General features: G+C 44.3%; 1 protein-coding gene across 1 annotated transcript in view; it reads right to left on the reverse strand.

Moving 5' to 3' along the window:
* Positions 1-20590, reverse strand: part of RIN3 (Ras and Rab interactor 3) — a 132296-nt gene that overhangs the window by 57936 nt on the left and 53770 nt on the right. The window contains exons 4-5 of the mRNA XM_053269651.1: positions 6716-6788; positions 996-1087 (exon numbers count right to left, since the gene is read on the reverse strand). Of these exons, the coding sequence (XP_053125626.1) occupies positions 996-1087; positions 6716-6788 (165 nt within the window). The remainder of the gene's footprint in view (positions 1-995; positions 1088-6715; positions 6789-20590) is intronic.

Below are 20590 nucleotides of genomic sequence, written 5' to 3' on the forward strand. Positions count from 1 at the left end.
TTTGTTCTACCATGCCTTTAGGTGTCCACCCCCCACCTGCCACAATTTTTTAAATTATTTTTTCCCCCAGTTTTCTGCTGTTCTCTGCTGATGTTTCTTATATTGATTTCTGCTGTTTTGGTTTTTAGGTTATTTGAATGTTGATGTTCTTTTGTTTTTATGAAATCATACATCACTTTGAAAATGCAGGTTAAAGAGTGGTATATACTTTATATAAATAATTTAACTAACTAACTAAAGAAACCTATGTCTGTTATTTAACATTTGGGCTTCTCTGCTATTTAACATTTATTTATGATATTATGTTATGTTAAATATTATTTAACATTTGGGCTGCTGAGGACTTGCAAGCAAAGGCACAAACATAATATTGAGCTATAGGGATTTCTCTTTTACACAAAAGCCCTATGCAAACATTATAGCCCTCTTCACATATTATGATCAACACTCACATGATAAGGTACAGATCTGTACAGAGATACAGTTATCCACATGTTATGTTGAACACAGATTCAGCAGTCCACTTCCTATGTCTCCCATGCATATGAGGGATTTGTTCCCAGGTTCACTTTTAAAATGAACGCAAGTCATACAACATAATATCTGAATAGGGCTTATGTTATACCTGTGTTTATACATCTGTACACATGTTTTTACTGTGAATGACTGTACCTGCATTCATCTTAAAAGTGAACCTGAATACAAGCCCCCTGAAATGCAAATACCGATAGGAAGTGCCTTGCTGTACCTGCATTCAACATAAAATGTGAATAATTGTACCTGTGTACAGAGCTGTACCTGTGTACACTGTAAACTCACTGTATGGGTGTTGGATATAGCGTGTGAATAGGGCTAAGCTGAAGCAGTCCTGCGTGGGGGAAAGGGATTTGCTGAGGCAGCCAGGAACATATTTATGCTTTCAGAAAACAATATTAGTAAGTTATAATAATCTTTCGGTAAAAAGTCTGCAAGAAGATGTTTCCAACACCACTTACCTATCCCCAGGTTAGAGATGATTTCTAGGTCTGTAATAGTATTAGCTTCCAATATTGCTTGTGGCAGTCTTAGTGTAAAGGGAAGCAAATCTCTGCAGAGAAAACACACACAAACAGAAATACAGCTGCAAGTAAGAAGAGTCCTAATGGATTAGGTCCAGATCTATTTAGTCCAGCATTCTGTTTTCCACAGTAGCAAAAAGGATGCCTCTGGGAAGCCCCCAAACAAGATATAAAGGCATGCCCCCCTCCTACATTGCTCCCCTGCTACAACTGGTATTCAGAGACATCCTGCCTCTAAACCTGAGTAGAGGTAGCATACAGCCATCAAGACTAGTAGCCTTTGAAAGACTTGTCCTCCATGAATTTATCTAAGCCCCTTTTACAGCCATCCAGACTGGTGCCCATCACCACTTCTTGTGGCAGAGAATTCTATAGATTAATTATGCACTATGTAAATAAATGCTTCCTTTTCTTCATGCTAAATCTACTAATCAGTTTCACTACATGTCCCCGAGCAGTAGTATACTGGAGGAGTAATGTATGTATGTATGTATGTATGTATGAATAAATGAATAGATTCTAATTGTGTGTGAGAGAGAAACTACCCTATACATTGTTTTATGTCGGTCATGTCCCTGTTTAGTAGCTTTCCTCCCTAAACTAACTGAGCAAAGAGGCACCTTTTTAAAGTGGTGATTCTCTTTATTGAGCAGGGGGAGAGCAACTGGCCCTATCCATCCCCAGCACCACATCCCTCCAGCGGCTATTGCTGGTGTCTATCATATATTTCTTTTTTAGATTGTGAGCCCTTTGGGGACAGGGAACCATTTTATTAATTAATTTATTTATATATTTGTAAACCACTTTGGGAACTGTTTGTTGAAAACCGGTATACAAATATCCAATGTAAACTAAAAATTCCCAAACACTGTAGCCTTTACTAGTAAGAATGGTGGTCCAGCCCTCTGATTATTTTAGTTGTCCCCTTCTGCATCTTTTCCAGCTCTGTAATATTATTTTTGATGCATCAACCAGAAGTGTACACAGTGTTCAACAGGTTGGTATAAGAGCAATATAATATTAGCAGTCTTATTTTTAACCCCTTTCCTAATGATCCTTTTGCCTTTTTCACAGCAGCCCACATTGGGCTGGTGTTTTCATTGACCTATCCATCATGACTCCAAGATCCCTTTCTTGGTTAGTCACTGAAAGCTTAGATCCCATTGGTATATAGGTGAAGTTGAGAACTGTTGTCCCAATGTGTATCATTTTACACTTCTTTACACTAAACCACATTTGCCATTCTGTTGCCCACTCATCCAGCTTGGAGAAATCCTGTTGCAGCAATTCACAATCTTTTTTTGTTTTCACCACCCTGAATACCCTGGTATCTTCTGCAAACCTGGCCACCTCACTGTGTATCCCTAACTCCAGATCATTTATGAACAAGGGAGGAGCACTGGTCTTGTGGTAGCAAGCTTGAATGGTCTCCTTTGCTAAGCAGTGTCCACCTTGGTTTGCATTTGGATGGGAGACTACATGTGAGTGCAGAAAGATATTTCCCTTAGGGAATGGGGCCGTAGCAGAAGACCTTGCATGCAGAAGGTCCCAGGTTCACTCCCTGCCATATCCAGGTAGTGCTAGGAAAGACTCTTGTAACCTTGGATAGCCACTTCCAGTCAGTGTAAGGACATAGGGACATAGGGAGCTGCCATATACTGAGTCAAACCATTGGTCTATCTAGCTAAGTATTGTCTTCACAGACTGGCAGTGGCTTCTCCAAGGTTGCAGGAAGGAATCTCTCTAAGCCCTATATTGGAGAAGCCAGGGAGGGAACTTGGAACCTTCTGCTCTTCCCAGAGCAGTGGCTCCATCCCCTAAGGGGAATATCTTACAGTGCTCACACTTCTAGTCTCCCATTCATATGCAACCAGGGCAGGCCTTGCTTAGCTAATGCTTGCTACCACAAGACCAGATCTCCGCTCTGTAGACCAGGCCTGCTCAATGTAGCCCCCCAGCTGCTTTTGGACTGATTGATTTTTGATTGATTAAGTGCCATCAAGTCATTGCTGACTCTTAGCAACCACATAGACAGATTCTCTCCAGGATGATCTGTCTTCAACTTGGCCTTTAAGGTCTCTCAGTAGTTCATTCATTGCTGTCATAATCGAGTCCATCCACCTTGCTGCTGGTTGTCCTCTTCTTCTCTTTCCTTCAACTTTCCCCAGCATTATGGACTTCTCAAGGGAGCTGGGTCTTCACATAATGTATCCAAAATATGATAGTTTGAGCCTTGTCATTTGTGTCTCGAGTGAAAATTCTGGATTGATTTGTTCTATGATCCATTTATTTGTTTTCCTGTCTTTCCCTGGTATCCTCAAAAGTCTTCTCCAGCACCAAAGCTCAAAAGCTCAATACTTTTTCTATCTTGCTTCTTCATAGTCCAGCTTTCTTATCCATAGAGTGTCAAACCATTGTCCGAACGAGTCTAATCTTTGTAGGTCACATCATGGCATCTAAATATCATTGCAGCCCTACCAAGTGCTAGTCTGTGGCATATTTCTTGACTGCTGGATCCTTTACTGTTGACGGTCGATCGTAAAAGGCAGAAGCTATCCACCATTTCAATGTCTTCATTATCAGTTCTGAGGCTGGTTTCCTGTTGTCATTAGTTTAGTCTTCTTTACATTTAGTCATATTCCCATTTTCTCACTGTGCTCCTTGACTTTCGTTACTAGAGCTTGCAGATCATCCACATTCTCAGCTATCAGAGTGGTGTCATCCGCATAGCACAGCTTATTGATGTTTCTTTCTCCAGCTTTAAAACCACACTCATCTTCTTCCAATCCAGCTTCTCTCAGTATATTTTTGTATATACTCAGAATATAGTCAGTATAGGTTTTGGACTACAACTCCCATTAACCCCAGCCACAGTGGCCAATAGCCAGGGATTATGGGAACTGTAGGCCAACATCTGCAGGAGGGCTGAATATGAGCAGCCCGAGTGTAGACAATGCTAAGCTACACAGACCAATGGTCTGACTTGGTATAAGGCAGCTTCCTATGTTCCTAAGTTAGAAGGCCCCAGTCTCAATGCAGATCCTTGGAGTAACCCCACTTCTTATTTCCCTTCATTGCAAAAAAATTCCATGTATTCCTATTCTATGTTTCCTAGTTTTTAACCAGTTACCAGTCCATAAAAGGACCTGTTCTTGTATCCCATGACTTCTAAATTTACTAAAGAGTCTCTGCTAAAGAACTCTGTAAAAAGCTTTTTGAAAGTCCAATCATACAGTGCCAACTGGATCCACATGATGCCAACAGAGTTTAGGAGCATGTGTAGAGGGCGATTCCAATGAATACCCCCACACGCAATTAAAGGACATGCCAAGAATGGATCAGAATATCCTTTACTGACACTGGAGTGGGTGCATTCTAGCCACAGCCCCATAGTTATCCTATTTAGAGAACCACGTTCATCTGAACTGGCCCTCTCTGGATGGATAATGTGCAAAGGTATGGATTTCTATGCAGGTACAGTTATTCACATGCTGGCCTAAGGAGGAAAGCTGGTCTTGTGGTAGCAGCAGGCATGAATTGTCCCATTTGCTAAGCAGGGCACTGTGAGAACTGTCAGATATTCCCCTTAGGAGATGGGGCCGCTCTGGGAAGAGCACCTGCATGTCTGCATACAGAAGGTTCCAAGATCCCTCCTGGCATCTCCAAGATAGAGCTGAAAGAGACTCCTGCGTACAACCTTGGAGAAGCCGCTGCCAGTCTGTGTAGACAATACTTAGCTAGATGGATCTGGTCTAAGGCAGCTTCCTATGTACCTATGTTATGTTCAGTGCAGGTACAGCAGTACACTTCCGATCTGTTCTCAGCATTTCAGGGGTTCCCTTTACCCAGGTTCACTTTTAAAAAGAACACAGGTACAGTCATTCAGACAAAAACCATGTACAAGTATGCAGTTATTTGAAAGCAGGCACAACATAATGACTGAATAGGACTTCCGAGAACCACTGATGTAGCTTAACTGGCTCCCTGAATTGCTGATCCAAGGCCTTTAAAAGGTCAGTTACAATTATTTTAATGACAGCAAAGAACAGGCTGGTTTCAGGTAGCATACTACCCTAAAAGAGCTTGGCTGGAGTTTCTTGACACTTCAGGAAATTATTCGTTCACATGACTGGAATGAGTATTGAAGCAAACTGCCTGCCTTGGCAGATCTCTGAGTGGCTAAGAGATGAACTCATCGTGGCCTTCCCTTTTCCCCTCTGAGCTGGCGCCCTGTCTTACATTAGCCAAAACTGTTCACACGCCCTGTGCTTTATTTAGAGATTGCTCTACTTCAAAAGCAGTTTTACTTACTGCAAGCTCCTTAGGGCTAGTTTCAATACTTGAGTCCAGTAGACACCTAATTATTTGCAGGATGAAAATGTTTCAATATCTTCCAATACATTTGGACATTCTTTTTGTTGAGTGTGTATATACCAGGGGTGTAGGAAGTGGCCCAGGGTCAGGATGGGAGGGTACACACACACACACACACACATACACACACACACACACACACACACACACACCTGGTCTGCACTGTTGTTGCCACCAGCACCTTCTTTCCCCTCCTATGCTGGGTATGCTACCTATGCATCGTCACACCAGGGGACATGGCTGGTTCCAGGTACCAATGTACAGCCCATCCAGCCAGCCAGCATTTGCTTTGGGCTGCCTAGCTGGGTGCTTTATCCCCCTCTTCTGCACTCATGAGGGAGAGAAAAGAAGCACTCAGCCAGGCCAGTGCAAAGAAAGCACTGGCCAGCTGGGTGGGTCCTACATGCCAGCAGAAGAGGGCACAAGTTTGGCGGCAATGAGGCAGAAGCAGAGCTCAGCAGTGGGGCAGAGGGGTGGGAGCGCAGAGTGGTGAGCTCAACAGTGGCTGAAGAAGCACTGAGGGGGTCTGGGGGAGGTGTGCCTTGGCAGCCCCACGACCCAGGGGATAAAGCCGCTCTGGGAAGAGCATCTGCATGCTTGCATGCAGAAGGTTCCAAGTTCCCTCCCGGGCATCTCCAAGATAGGGCTGAGAGAGATTCCTGCCTGCAGCCTTGGAGAAGCCACTGCCAGTATGTGTAGACAATACTGAGCTAGATGGACCAATGGTCTGACTCAGTATATGGCCGTTTCCTATGTTCCTGTGAGTGGCAGCCTGCCATGGCAAAAATAAGAGAGAAGAAGAAGAGCTTGCAGCCCCCCACCCATCGGGAGATGCCTACCTGCCTACGTAGGTGAATGGGGTGTGAGTGAATGGGGTGCAAGGCACCTACTTTGCATGGGACACCACCAACCCTTGGGTGGGCCTTGCCAGGTTTGCTTTTAAAATACAATCATTCACACAAAAACATGTTTGAGTATACAGACATCTGTATACTCATACAACATAATATCAGAACAGGGCTCTAGTCACCAGAATAACCACACTATAAAGAAATTCTGGGGTCACTAACCACTTCAAAAAAGAACATGGCCAATATTTTTTTCAGTCAGTTACAAGTTAGGAACAGTGATGAATCTTCTTAGCTGGGGAAGCAGCTAAGCACCTTCCCTCCAGCTAAGAATCATAGCTCCATGAGCCACGCTGCGTGTTCTAGAACCTTCTCCCCATCCTAACATAATATGCATGAACCAGCCCCAGTACTGAATATAGGAATCAAACTTACCTACTGACACAGTAGAACGCAACCAGTCTGAAGATGTCTTCAAACACTAGAAGGGATCCTTCCAGGTACAGTACTTAAGAGAAACAAGAAAAGTATTCAAGGGCTTTTCTTACAAAACGAGAGAAAATGATAGATAAGAGGTTTGGCTCTTGTTCAGTTTGTAATAGGGGGGAAACAGCAAAAATGATGCTTGCATGGCTCACTTTAGAGAAGCCTTAAAAAAAAAAAGTAAATAAGATGGGGATTTTAACCTTGTTTTAGACCTCTTCAGACATTTAAAAAACCTGTGTACAGCATCTGAAACTGTTCCCTGAAGCCCTTTCCACCTTTTATCCATGGTTACAGAGTTTGTCGGAAGAGACAAATGCTGTGCCCATGGACAGATTCTGCCTGTGACCACAGAAAGATTCTAGCCCTATTCAGATATCCCCCCAAACAGGCGCTGTACGTGCTTATAGAAGATAGAAATCAAATTATTATTTATTATTATTCATGGCACCAAAAGCGGATTGGACGGCCCGCCCCAGCATGTCACTCAACCCCCACCCTGCTGTGAATGGTTATGGTAGCATTTGTCTGCAGAGGAAAAGACCATAATTATGATGGTGGGCGTTTCAGTGATTGACAACCTGGGGCAATCCAGGCTGCCAATCACAGAAGCATTCACCATTATGATTATGGGCTGTAACTGTGAGCAGTGCGGGGTGAGAGTTGAGTGACGTGCCTGGACATTCCCCCAAATAGGAGTGGCACATCCATATAGTTCTGAAAGCAGGTTGGATGGGACTTCCGACCTGCTTTCAGAACTGTATGGATGTGCCACTCCTGTTTGGGGGAATGTCCACATGGGAGTTCTGTCCCTGGTTACCACATTTGTCTCTTCAGACTAAAGCTGGAAGTGTGTGCAGTGGACAAGTGGGCCTTCCAAGTGTGTCAGTGCAGAGGAAGTCTTCAGGACCTGCTCTCAGGACATTGAATGTGAGTACAGCAGCCCTGCTTTTATTTTCATATCTGAAGAGGGTTTATGTTTCTGTGTATTCTCTGTTATTTATTTAGCTATCCATCCATGCAAATTTGTACCCCTCCTTTCCAATAGCAAGATAGCTCAAGGCAGATCACAACAAGGGCTAAAAACAACTAATGATCAAATTCAACAAGTTAAAAGTTTTATTTAAGTCATGTTTTAATTTGTTTAGAGCTGAGAGGTATAGAATTATTCTAGAGAAGAGCATATTGCCTGAACCTTGCAAGTGATCACTGAATCTAGATTCTAAATTAAATCGGATTAATTTTTTTTGAGGGGGGGGGGAGAAGGTCTGAGAAGCAACAGACCAGAGTTTCTTAACCTTGGGCCCCCAGATGTTGTTGGACTACAACTCCCATCATCCTCAGCTACAAAGGCCATGTCTGGGGATGATGGGAGTTGTAGTACAATAACATCTGGGGGCCCAAGGTTAAGAAACCCTGCGATTACAGACTGTTCCCCAAAGCCATGCGAAAGCCATCAGGAAAGCTGATCACAAACCAAAAAGAAAGCTTTCACAAATGCTTCAGCTTTAAAATAGGAAGCACTTCAAAGTGATTTTAAGATCCCTTCATACGGCACCACTGTAATCTTATTTTATAAATGTTTGTAAATTACAGAGTAGTGGATTTAGCAAGAAATAATGAAGAATCCTAACACTAAAAGGGCTGTTTAATAGTCATATAAATAAATGTTTAACTCTGCGTCATTGTTCTTGGCTTGCCTGCCTTACTAGTTCAAATGTAGCATTAAATGTGGCTTTGTATGAACTCTTTTTGCATCCTATAACCTATATGATCAGTTTATCACTGCAGCACCCTCATAACTGCAGCATACAAGGGGCTTTCAGGAAGTGGATTCATCCTATTCTGCCTACACTTAACTCACAAACTCTGAGTTAAGTGTAGCTAGTCAGTGAGACAGCACCTTTTGTAACATGTGCTGATCAAGGATTTGGGTGAAAAAATATTTTATATTAGCAGAATTTCCAGGTCACAGGAGTTGGGTTGCCACATTTTTGTAGGCAGAGGCTCCATGCCTGAAATCGTTGCAGGCACTGCAGAAACCAACTGGAGAAGCCTCTCATAGGAAAACAGGAAACTGGCTCATACTGAGCCAGACCTTTGGTCCATCTAGCTCGAAATTATCAATACTGACTGGCAGCAGCTTCTCCAAGGGTTCAGGCATGTATCGTTCCCAGCTTTACCTGCAGATGCCAGGGACTGAACCTGGGGCCTTCTACATGCAGAGCAGATGCTCTACCTCTGAGCCTCTCAAAATGCTCTCATCTCTCCTAAAGCTGCATCTCCATGCTAATAAAAGCTTCACCGATTAATTTATTTCTATGCCTGCAGTTGCTAAAAGCATCAAGCCTATGCCCGTTAAGAAAAAGGCAATCCTATGCTGCTGGGAACAGAACAGTACTCACAGAGACAAATTCTCTCTCTCTCTCTCTCTCTCTCTCTCTCTCTCTCTCTCTCTCTCTCTCTCTCTCACACACACACACACACACACACACACACACACACACACACCATCTTTCTGACCATGGACAGCTCACAACAATAATAAAAAAGACATCTGAAGTGCAATCAATTGACACCAATTTAAGGTGTCTCTTTAAGGGGCAAGCCCAGAAGGCTTTAAGACAGGCCAGGGACAGAAGTCCCATTTGGACATTCCCCTGAATAGGAGCGGCACATGCGTACAGTTCTGAAAGAGGGTTGGAACTGTGAGGAACTGTCGCTGGCGGAAGGCTGAGATTTAAGCAAAGCTGTGGTATTGTGCTTGGTTCCTCTATGACCCACAAAAATGGTGGTGGTGGGGAGACTAGAATTAGAATTCAGATGTCTGGAAATAGGACTTCCTGGTTTGTATTTGAAGCTTCTCCCGCCTGCCCCCACCCTTTGCGGTTGGAAATGAGAGATGCCCATAGAAAACAACAGGTGCAGCAGTTGCTGGGGGAAAGGAGAAAAGGGAAAGGACACAGGGACATCTGCAAAACTTAATTCCTCCCAGTGCTTTTCCCATGAGGAAAGCAAGGTCACTGTGCCCTTTCCCAGCCACCCCCTCAGGCGTCCTGACAATCCCTTGGGCTCTGGTTCCACAGAATGTCCTCATCCTTCTCCCGGCCCTGGATATGGCATGTATTGTACAGAGCTGACCTTTGGGGGGATACCTGCCTTTGTGCAGCATCAGGAAATGTGGTGCTACCCATTTGGCTCTAAACCGTAAAATGACTGATTGAATTGCTCCCTCGCACTCCTTCCCAGGCCAAATCTAGCATTTAAATCGCGTACAGGAGCTCTGTGCTCCATTGATCTGCGTGCAGGCATGATGCACTTTTAAATGTTTTAACACTGGGGGGAAATACATGTTTCACACAAATTAAGACCTTACTCAGAAAGAGCAGGAACCCCTGCTCTGTTTCTATATTCCAAATATTATATTATATAAATGGATTGTTGATTAACTAAACAGAAATATAACAGGCAAGATGTTTCAGCTTTTGAAGAAGCTGCCTTCTTCAGCGGCTCTGATGTTTAGGAAAGGTACAGTAGCTGCAGTGCAGTGACAGTTATGAGCCCGATTCAGACATTATGTTGTACGAGTGTACATGTGTCTCTACACTTGAACACGTTTGTGTGAATGACTGTACCTGTGTTCATTTTAAAAATGAACCTGGATACAGGTCACCTAAAATGCATGGTACATATAGGAAGCATACTTGTTTACCTGCGTTCAGCATAACATGTGAATGACTAGACCTGTGTACAGATCTGTACCTGTGTACACTGTACACTCGTTGTTTGAGTGTTGGACATAATATGCGAATGCACCTATGGAAAATCTGTGATGTAGTGTTCAGCTGTCTAGGATTGGCTGCTGCTGCGATGCCAGGTGCTCTCCTCAGCATTGAAGCCTCCTGGGCTAATGTCCCGAGAGCATAGGTCCATCTTTCCTATAACACCAGAGTGGCTGTAGAAGGTGCAGGACAAAACATCCTGCCCATTATATTTCTATTTAGTTAATCAACAATACATTTATACTATTTTTAAAAATTAACAACATCCTTCTGGGATCCAGATATTATTAGCAAGGCTACAACACCTGGGGCTTTTTAGTTTAGAAAACTGAAGGGAGAAATGGTAGAGGTTTATAAAAGTATGCATGGTGCAGAGAGAGAGAACTGCTGCCCCCCCCCCCACACACACACATACCACTAGAACCAGGGGTCATCTCATGAAACTAATTGCCAAGCAATTTAGGACTGACAAAATGAAGTACTTTTTCACACAATGCATAATTAACCTATGGAATCCTCTCCCACAAGATGTGGTGACAGCCACATAAGAACTTAAGAACAGCCCTGCTGGATCAGACCCAAGGCCCATCTAGTCCAGCATCCTGTTTCACACAGTGGCTCACCAGATGCCACTGGAAGCCACAGGTAAGAGTTGAGGGCATGCCCTCTCTCTTGCTGTTACTCCCTTGCAACTGGTACTCAGAGGCATCCTGCCTCTGAGGCTGAAGGTGGCCTATAGCCCTCCAACTAGTAGCCGTTGATAGACCTCTCCTCCATGAAGTTATCCAAACCCCTCTTAAAGCCATCCAGGTTGTTGGCTGTCACCACATCTTGTGGCAGAGAATTCCACAAGTTGATTATGTGTTGTGTGAAAAAGTACCTCTGTTTGCTGGTCCTAAATTTCGCAGCAATCAATTTCATGGGATGACCCCTGGTTCTAGTGTTATGTGAGAGGGAGAAAAATTTCTTTCTCTCCACTTTCACCACATCACGCCTAATTATATACACCTCTATCATCTCTCCCTGTAGTCACCTCTTTTCCAAACCAAAGAGCCCCAGATGCTGTAGCCTAGCCTCATAAGGAAGGTGCTCCAGCCCCCCGATCATCTTGTTTGCCCTCTTCTGCACCTTTCCCAGCTGTATAGTGTCCATCTTAAGATACAGTGACTAGAACTGAACAGAGTGCTCCAAATGTGACTGCACCATAGATTTGTATAAGGGCATTATAATACTAGCAGCTTTATTTTCAATCCTCTTCCTAATGGTCCGTAGCATGGAATTGGCCTTTTTCACAATTGAGTCGACATTTTCAATGAGCTGCCCACCACGACCCCAAAATCCTCTCTTTGCCAGCCTCTGACAGCATCAGTGTATACTTGAAATTGGGGTTTTGTGTCCCAATGTGCATTACTTTACATTTGCCAACACTGAACCACATTTGCCATTTTGTCACCCACGCACCCAGTTTGGAGAGATCCTTTTGAAGCTCCTCACAATCCGTTTTGGATTTCACTACCCTAAAGAGTTTGGTATTATCTGCAAATTTGGCCACCTCACTGCTTATCCCAACATCTAGATCATTTATGAATAAATTAAAAAGCACCAGTCCCAGTACAGATCTCTGGAGGATCCCACTTTTTACTTCCCTCCATTGTGAAAACTCTCCATTTATACCTACTCTCTGTTTCCTGTTCTTCAACCAGTTAGCAATCCACACATGTACTTGTCCCCTTATCCCATGACTGCTAAGTTTCCTCAAGAGTCTTTGATGAGGAACTTTGTCGAAAGCTTTTTAGAAGTCCAGGTATACTATGTCAACTGGATCACCTTATCCACACATTTGTTGACATTCTCAAAGAACTCCAAAAGGTTTGTGAGGCAAGATTTGCCTTTGCAGAAGGCCACCAGCCTTGACGGTTTTAAGAAGGGCTTAGATAAATTCAAGGAGGACAAGTCTATCAATGGTTACATGTCTGAAGGCTATAGACCACCTCCAATCTCAGAGGCAAGATGCCTCTGAATATCAGTTGCAGGGGAGCAACAGCAAGAGAGAGGGCATGCCCTCAGCTCTTGCCTCTGGGCTTCCCAGAGGCTTCTGGTGGGCCACTTTGCGAAAAAGGATGCTGGACTAGGTGGGCATTGGGTTGATTCAGCAGGGCTGTTCCTCTGTTCTTACATAGTATTTCATGTTACATTCATGTGTAGAGTCACTTCTGTACCCACCAGTCTGTGCAGCACTGTACGCTAATGCACAAACCCCTCCCTGCCTTCCTTTGGGTGTCATTGAGACCCCTGGTGGTCAAAACCTGAATGATTGTAGTTCCTTGTTTCTCTCAGCTTCATTTGCAAATCACAATTTGTTTACTACACCCACACCATTTGCCTGGTTCATTAAAGCCCTATTCAGACCTTATTCCGAAGATGCTATACGCAAGTACATGTATTGAAAGCGGGGTCAGAAGTCCCCCCTGGCCCACCACTCACTTACGCCAATGTGCAGCTCATGGTCACAGCAAACGAACAGAGTAGCCATTATGGCAGTCACTTCCGTGATCAGGAGGTTGAACCGCCCCAGGCCGCCCAAAACAAAAGCACCTGCCATCATACAGCATCTGCCTCTTGGAGACGAATAGCACTGTAACTGTGAATGGTGGGCTGCCAAGGATGAGTGATGGGCAAGGGCAGAACTTCCAGCTTCGCTTTCTACACTTGTACTCATGCACAGCATCTTGGAATAATGTTCTAAACTTCTATCCAATACAAAGACCTTTCCCGGAGCAGAACTCTTGCAATCCTGTTTTGCAGATACCCTGAACTGGCAGGTTCTGTGTTGATACATTATTATTATAATTGAAGAGTGGCTCAAGTCATCTGTGTGCCTGAGGCAGGGTGCCAAATGCTACCTCCTTGTATGCACCCTCTCCCCATCTCCCCTCATTAAAAAACAAACTAACTAAGAGGTAGAAGAATATCTTGCCACCTTGCTGGTGTCCCAGTTATCTGTTGTCTGAGGTGACCATCTCACCTCACCTCATGGAAAAGCCGCCTCTGTTATAATTAAATGAAACCACACATTCTTTAGAGGAGCAGAATGTCTGCAGCCAAGAAAAACTTGTTCCCGCATTTCACAGAAGGCCCCCTGCGTGCAGAAAAACCTGAAATTGGGTGATAGCTCTCATTTGGGAGGTAGGCAGGCTTGGGTTCGTTGCCTCTCTGCCGGCATGCTGCTGCATGGCGGCAGTTTTAAACATTTTTTAAAAAGATTTAAACTCCCACCCTCCTTTGCTGCTGGGGCGGCAAATCTTTGGCAGCCTATGGGCAGCAAAGAGCTTAATCTACCCCTGGCAACCACATAGATAGATTCTCTGCAGGATGATCTGTCATAGGAACATAGGAAGCTGCCATATACTGAGTCAGACCATTTGTCTATTTGGCTCAGTATTGTCTTCACAGACTGGCAGCGGCTTCTCCAAGGTTGCAGGCAGGAATCTCTCTCAGCCCTATCTTGGAGAAGCCAGGGAGGGAACTTGGAACCTTCTGCTCTTCCTAGAGCGGCTTCATCCCCTGAGGGGAATATCTTGTCTTCAACTTGGCTTTTAGGGTCTCTCAGTGGTGCATTCATTGCTGTCGTAATCGGGTCCATCCACCTTGCTGCTGGTCGTCCTCTTTTTCTCTTTCCTTCAACTTTCCCCAGCATTATGGACTTCTCAAGGAAGCTGGGTTTTTGCATAATGTGTCCGAAGTATGATAGTTTGAGCCTGATCATTCGTGCCTTGAGTGAAAATTCTTGATTGATTTGTTCTATGATCCATTTGTTTGTTTTCCTGGCTGTCCATGGTATCCTCAAAAGTCTTCTCCAGCATCAAAGCTAAAAAGCATCAATACTTTTTCTATCTTGCTTCTTCAAAGTCCAAACATAATTATCCTACAGTACGTTATCACCAAATTAATTCTGTCTGTCTGTCTCTCTCTCTACACACACACACACATACCACATAACATCTGCAGTATGTAAAATGGCAGGCTATGTGCAGCTTGGTGCCGTAGTGTTCATGAGTATGACTCACACAAACAACATTGTAACAAAGCATTGCCCACAATGCAGATGTTGGGACAAAAATAGAGGCAGTGGTTTTACTAGGGTACTGGAAATAGGCAGGTACTGGAAGATAGAGATTGTCCCTGGCAAATAGGGACATTTGGAGAGCGCCTACCCTTAGTACACATAAGTTTTTGTTTTATAGGGTTAAGAAGGAGAGTGGAAGGGACCACTCAGGGGCGGGCCAAGACATGTTGCTGCATGAAAGTCAGCATCACACACACATGCGTACACACATACACCCCATGTTTAGGTGGGAGTGTCCATGGTGTAGGGGAGGCAGCGCTGGTTAGGCCCTGCACTCCTCCTCATACAATGCATGAGGTGACTACCTCACCCTCTCTCACTGAATGGCCACCCCGGATAGGGTTGCCATATTCTGCACCTCCAAATCCCCAGCACCCTAATTTGCATACTATGTAAATTGGCTTGCAAATAATTTTCATATTATGCAAATTAGCAGGTGCACTTTCCAGTTGACTTTTATTTGCTTTGGATATCTGCCAACAGTAGTTGAGGAAGATATCTTTGCCTGACCACTTTCCTTGACATATTAACAGCAGAAATAGAACAGAAAAATGTACAGCTTTTCAGTTAAGGCTACAGTTCTGTACACACTTACTTGAGAGAAGGTTGGATTGAAACCAACAATGCTTACTTCTAAGTAGGCATGCATAGAATGTAAAGCCAAAGTCCTTAAACATTACAATATATAGCCTGGTAGGCAGACAGTGATTTACATAAAAAGCAAGCTATCCTCTCAACTGCCCAACAGAGATCTCCTGCTGGTAAAAAACAAAGGTAGCATTCCTCAAGGGATTTCTGTACTTGTGAACACTGTTCCCTCTAACAGGGATTCCCAGATGTTGTTGACTACAACTCCCACAATTCCCGGCCAATGGCCACTCCAGCTGGGGATGATGGGAGTTGTAGTCAACAACAAAGTGCTTGTGAATGCTTCTCTGCTATCTTCCTGAGCTTTACTTGCCTTAATCCAAGTCAAGCAGTTGAGCAGAACAGTGACTGTACATTTTGTTCCATAATTCCACTTCTACAACGGCTAGAGCATAGCTTAAAAAAGAAAAGAAAGCTGAAATCTGGGGAAATCCAGGTGGGCCAAGCAATCTGGGTGATGTGCTTAAAACCTGGGTATTACTCAGAAAAATTAGGGGAGATGACAACTGTACCCCTGAGCCACTTTATAAATGCAGGGAGAATGTATGATTGTGAGTGTGGCCAAGAGTCATTGTATAAATGAAATTTTAGATTGTTCTGAATGAGATGTAAAGACATAACTTAGCAGATCCCCTGCTAACTGGAAAAAGAGGCACCTTTTAAAGTGGTGATTCTCTTATATTTAGCAGAAGAAGAGCCGCTATCCAACCCTAGCACAGCATCCTCTAGTGGCTGTTGCTGGTGTCTATCATGTTTCATTTTAGATTGGGGGCCTTTTTGAGACAAGGACACATCTTTCTTAAAAAAAATTATTTTCCCCTATGTAAACGGTTTTGAGAACTTTTTTGAAAATCGGTATATAAATATCAATAGCAGCAGCAGCAGTAGTAGTAGTAGTAGTAGTAGTAGTAGTAGTAGAAAAAGAAGAAGAAAAAGAGTGATACAAGTAGTTTCACTTCCATTTCATGTGCTCCTTCCTGTTCTCTCTCAATGGTTTTGGTGAACAAAGCTGCAGGCTTTCCATTGTGTGCAGTGGTGCACCTAGGGTCAAAAGGAGCCCGGAACTGAAGGGCTTCAGAGGCCCCCCTGCTCTGCAAGGCCCCCCATTAAATTTTTTTAACCTGTGGCTACCGCCACAGCTGCTCCTGTTGCCAGGGGAGCCTCCAAATGATCGGGGGCCTCCCCAGAGCCCCGCTGCTGCACTGCTTCCCCACACCCACTCCACCAATATTTGTCATCCTCACCGCCAGGATGGGGACGGCTCTTCCCCCTCTGGTGGTGAGGATGACAAATTTCGGTGGGGCAGCAGCAGACATGGGGCAGTAGCAGAGTGGGCATGGGGAAGCGGCAGGTTTCTGGGAATCATTTCTGGGAATCATTCTGGGAATCATTTGGAGGCCCCCCCTGACAGAGGCCATGGACCTGATCCCCAAGGTCCATGGCTAAATCCGCCTCTGTGTGAAGGCCTGTTGGGCTTAGCTCTGATGGCTCTTTGAACAAAAAGTTATGTCTTTCTCATCCTGAAGCACCAATTATAGCAGAGGGATTCCCTGTGATTTACAGGTTTTAGAAATACTCCCTAATTTAGCCATCTGGAGGAGGGGGGAAGGGAACTGGAAAACTATAACCTTCTACAACCTTGAGTTATTAATATTAGAACCACCCAGAGACAGAGGTTTGGGGCAGTCTACAAATCTGAAAAACAAACAAACAAACTTGAGGTCACCCAGCGAAACTGATTGTCAGTGAATTCAGAACAGACCAAAAGAAATACTTCTTCACAAAATGTAGACTTAACTTATGGAATTTCATGCCATGAAATGCAGTGATGGCCATGAGCTTCGATGACTTGAAAGGGAATTCGACCAATTCATGGAGAATGCCACGATGGCTGTATCAATGTATGTGAACTAAGTAGGAGGGGGGCAGCAGCAGTCAGGAAAACAACACAGTAACACAGAGGGAAGGTACAGATAGAGGAAACAGCTACTAGGAAGTACTTGTTATTACAGCATGGAGTTAGAAGAAGCAAGAGGGACTCAGACGGATGTTGATACTGACTTCTCTAACAAAGGACTTTTGTTATATACTCCTGCTTGATTCTTGAATGAGTGCAAACCCCACCTTAAACAAAGGCTATGTGGAACCTCCATGTTCAGAGGCTATGTATGTATTTATTTATTTGTTCAATTTGTATACCACCTTTCATAAAACTCATCCCGGCAGTTAGCAAAAGTTAAAATACAATAAAGTTCCATACAAACACATTAAAATATTGAAATCAATTAAAAACACACACACACACACAAAACAGCAGCCATAACAAGAGTAAGACAGAGCAGTAGGAAAGCAGAGAGATTGGCAACCCGTGTAAGGGGTAAAAGCCTGAACAAATAAAGAAGTTTTTAGTTGTTTTTTTAAAAAAGGAGCCACAAACCCAGAGAATGGACACCCACCAGGAGAGCATTACAGCACCTGAAGGCAACAAAAGAGAAGGCCCTGTCTTACGTGCATGACTTTCAAGCCTCCTTCAGTGTTAACGCACAGAACAAAGCCCCCTCCAATAAGCTTTCAGGATGGGCAGAAACCCTTTGGAGTAGGCAGTCCTTCAAGTATCTATGTCCCAAACCATCAAGGGCTTTAAAGATGATAACCAGCACTTGAATTGGATTTGGAAACAAATTGGCAGCCAGTGCAGCTCTTTCAGAAGAGGTGTAATATGCTTGAGCAGTTCCTGAAAGAACCCTAGCTGCTGCATTCTGCACCAACAGAAGTTTCCGAATATTCTTAAAGGGCAGTCCCACGTAAAGTGCATTGCAGTAATCCAGACACGACGTGACTAAGGCATGGGTAACCATGGCCAAATTTGCCTTCTTGAGAAAGGAACATAGCTAGTGTACTAGGCAAAGCTGTACAAAGGCACCTCTGGCTACTGCCTCCACCTGGACATCCAAAGCAGAGCTGGGTCCAGCAAAAACCCCAAAGAGCACTTGCTCTTTCAAGTGGGGTACAACCCCATCCAGAGCCAGTTGAATCTGCCCATCCCAATTAGCTTCCCTATTGACCTACAGCACCTCTGTCTTGTCTGGATTTCGGCTCAGTTTGCTTGCCCACATCCAGCCCATCACAGCCTCCAGGTTCAGTACATCCACCTCCCCAGGATCCAATGACAAAAAGAGATAGAGCTGAGTGTCATCTCTGCAGGTTGGTCCTTCCCAGTGCTTTCCCCATAGAATTGTACAGGGAAGGAAGGACTACATTTCCCAGTGCTTCTGCACACCTTGCCGCATGCTTCCAAGAAATGACTGAGGCTTCCTGGGCTCAGAATCCCTCTACTGGCCCTCACCAGCACAATGCACAAGACTGCTCTGAGCAGAGGCAAGTTCTAGGAGTGGCGGCCTCTCTTTGGGGCCAGGGGTGATGTGCAACACTTCAAAACCAAATCTTTGCATAAGCCTACTTTGCCTTGTGCACTAGCATCCAGTTTTGCTAGAATAAGAACTTCCACATTTTTGTTTACTTCTGCTCCCTCACAATTTACAACTTACAATTTTCTGATCAATGCTCAGATCCGATCAGAATAGCTGTTGATATTTATATTTTCAAAGGAAGAGCTTCCATCCACCCCCCCATCCCAGTAGACCTTTGTGCAACCTGGACTTTGTTTTGCGAATAGTACAGTCTAACCTAATCTACAGCACAATCCTATGCATGTTTATTCAGAAGTAAGTTCCACCATAATCGGTGGGGCTTACTCCTAGGAAAGTGTGCTGAGAATTGTAGCTTAAAAACCAAACTATGTTACATTAATCACGTCATTGGGATGTGTTTACCTTTTCTTTAGTAAATAGCAGTTCAGGGGGCAATTCACCTTACGGGGCAATTCAGATTCGGACTATGGCATGACAGTGAGCTTTAACCCTTTGTCCCCACCCCAGTCCAGTTCTGGATTGCCTCCCTGACACACAGATATTATTTGCCAAGCAGCTTCCCTTCTCAGGAATAACAGCTGTGGGAGGCCCAAACTAGATTGGGACTGCAGCAGGGGCAGAGGGTTAAAGCTCACCACATGCCCTAGGCCACAGTTCTGATCCCAGTTGGGGTGCCCTGCAGCTGCTATTTGCTCAAAGAAAGTTAAGCACATCATTCCCCAAGACACATTCAATGTAATATGCACCTTGACCCATGCTCTGCAGAATGCCTCCTCTATTCCATGATAAGGCATTGGGCCAATCTGGAATATACCGTCCACCAGCCGTGCCCACCACATGATGGGAAGCATCAGCAGACATGTCCTACTACCCCTCTCAACATGCTGCTCTGCTTTGCTTATTTGTGTGAGAACAGGGACCCACGTGGCTTGGACCCCCAATGAATGCTTAGAGCCCCAAATCTCTTCAGCTACCTCCTTCTCAATTAAGAGAGGCAGGTCGCCTCTGCTGCTGCTCCAGCTGCAACAATCAATTCTCGTCTCTATCTCCGGAGCATATTTCACACCCAGCTTTTAGTTCACTTCTCCTCCAGAATGGAGGTTTATGTTCATATACCGGCCAAATTTACCCCAAAGTCCCTGTTTGCTATCAGGGAGCACTTCACACACAATTTGGGTTTTTCATTGTGTGTTAGAGTGTAGCCCGGTTTATATTTGGGGTATAATCCAGGGGTATACATCTGGAGTATATCCTTTTGTGTCCGTTTTGGGCTGCCTGGGAAAGCTCCTGGAATCAAAAACAAAAGCTCCATCTGCAGCACTTTGAGTTTAATTATCAAAAGTGGGGCTTGGCCCGGGTTCCAGATCTTTAAACTACCTAGCAATGCCCCTATGTGGGAGGGTGGTTACTCCAAAGAGTGTCCCACAGGTGATTCATGAATATTAATCACAATTAAAATGATGCAAAGCAGAACACTGCACAGGGAGGGAGAGCAGGACATATGTGCTCACACAACACCTCATTACGTGGTGAGCAAGGCTGGTGGACGGTACCCTTCAAGCTAGGCCAGTTATGGACGTCACAGGAGCTCTTTCATTTTGCCTATAAAAATATTTTCCTCCTTGCCAGTGCCTATAACGTTCGGATTGTTTTTTTGCTTTGCTTAACTTTCAGCCTGAAGAACCGCTCTGGTAAACTCATAAGCTTCCTCACTATTTTGTGACATTTCTATCGGTCCAAATAAAGGCATAACGCTACTGTTACTTTTACATATTTCCTCATTAACAAGATGCAAATTCTGCAGAACACCCACACACATGGAAAAAAAACAACCCAAGTA

Source organism: Hemicordylus capensis, chromosome 1 (assembly GCF_027244095.1).
Source record: "Hemicordylus capensis ecotype Gifberg chromosome 1, rHemCap1.1.pri, whole genome shotgun sequence".
In the NCBI taxonomy this organism is placed as follows: Eukaryota; Metazoa; Chordata; class Lepidosauria; order Squamata; family Cordylidae; genus Hemicordylus; species Hemicordylus capensis.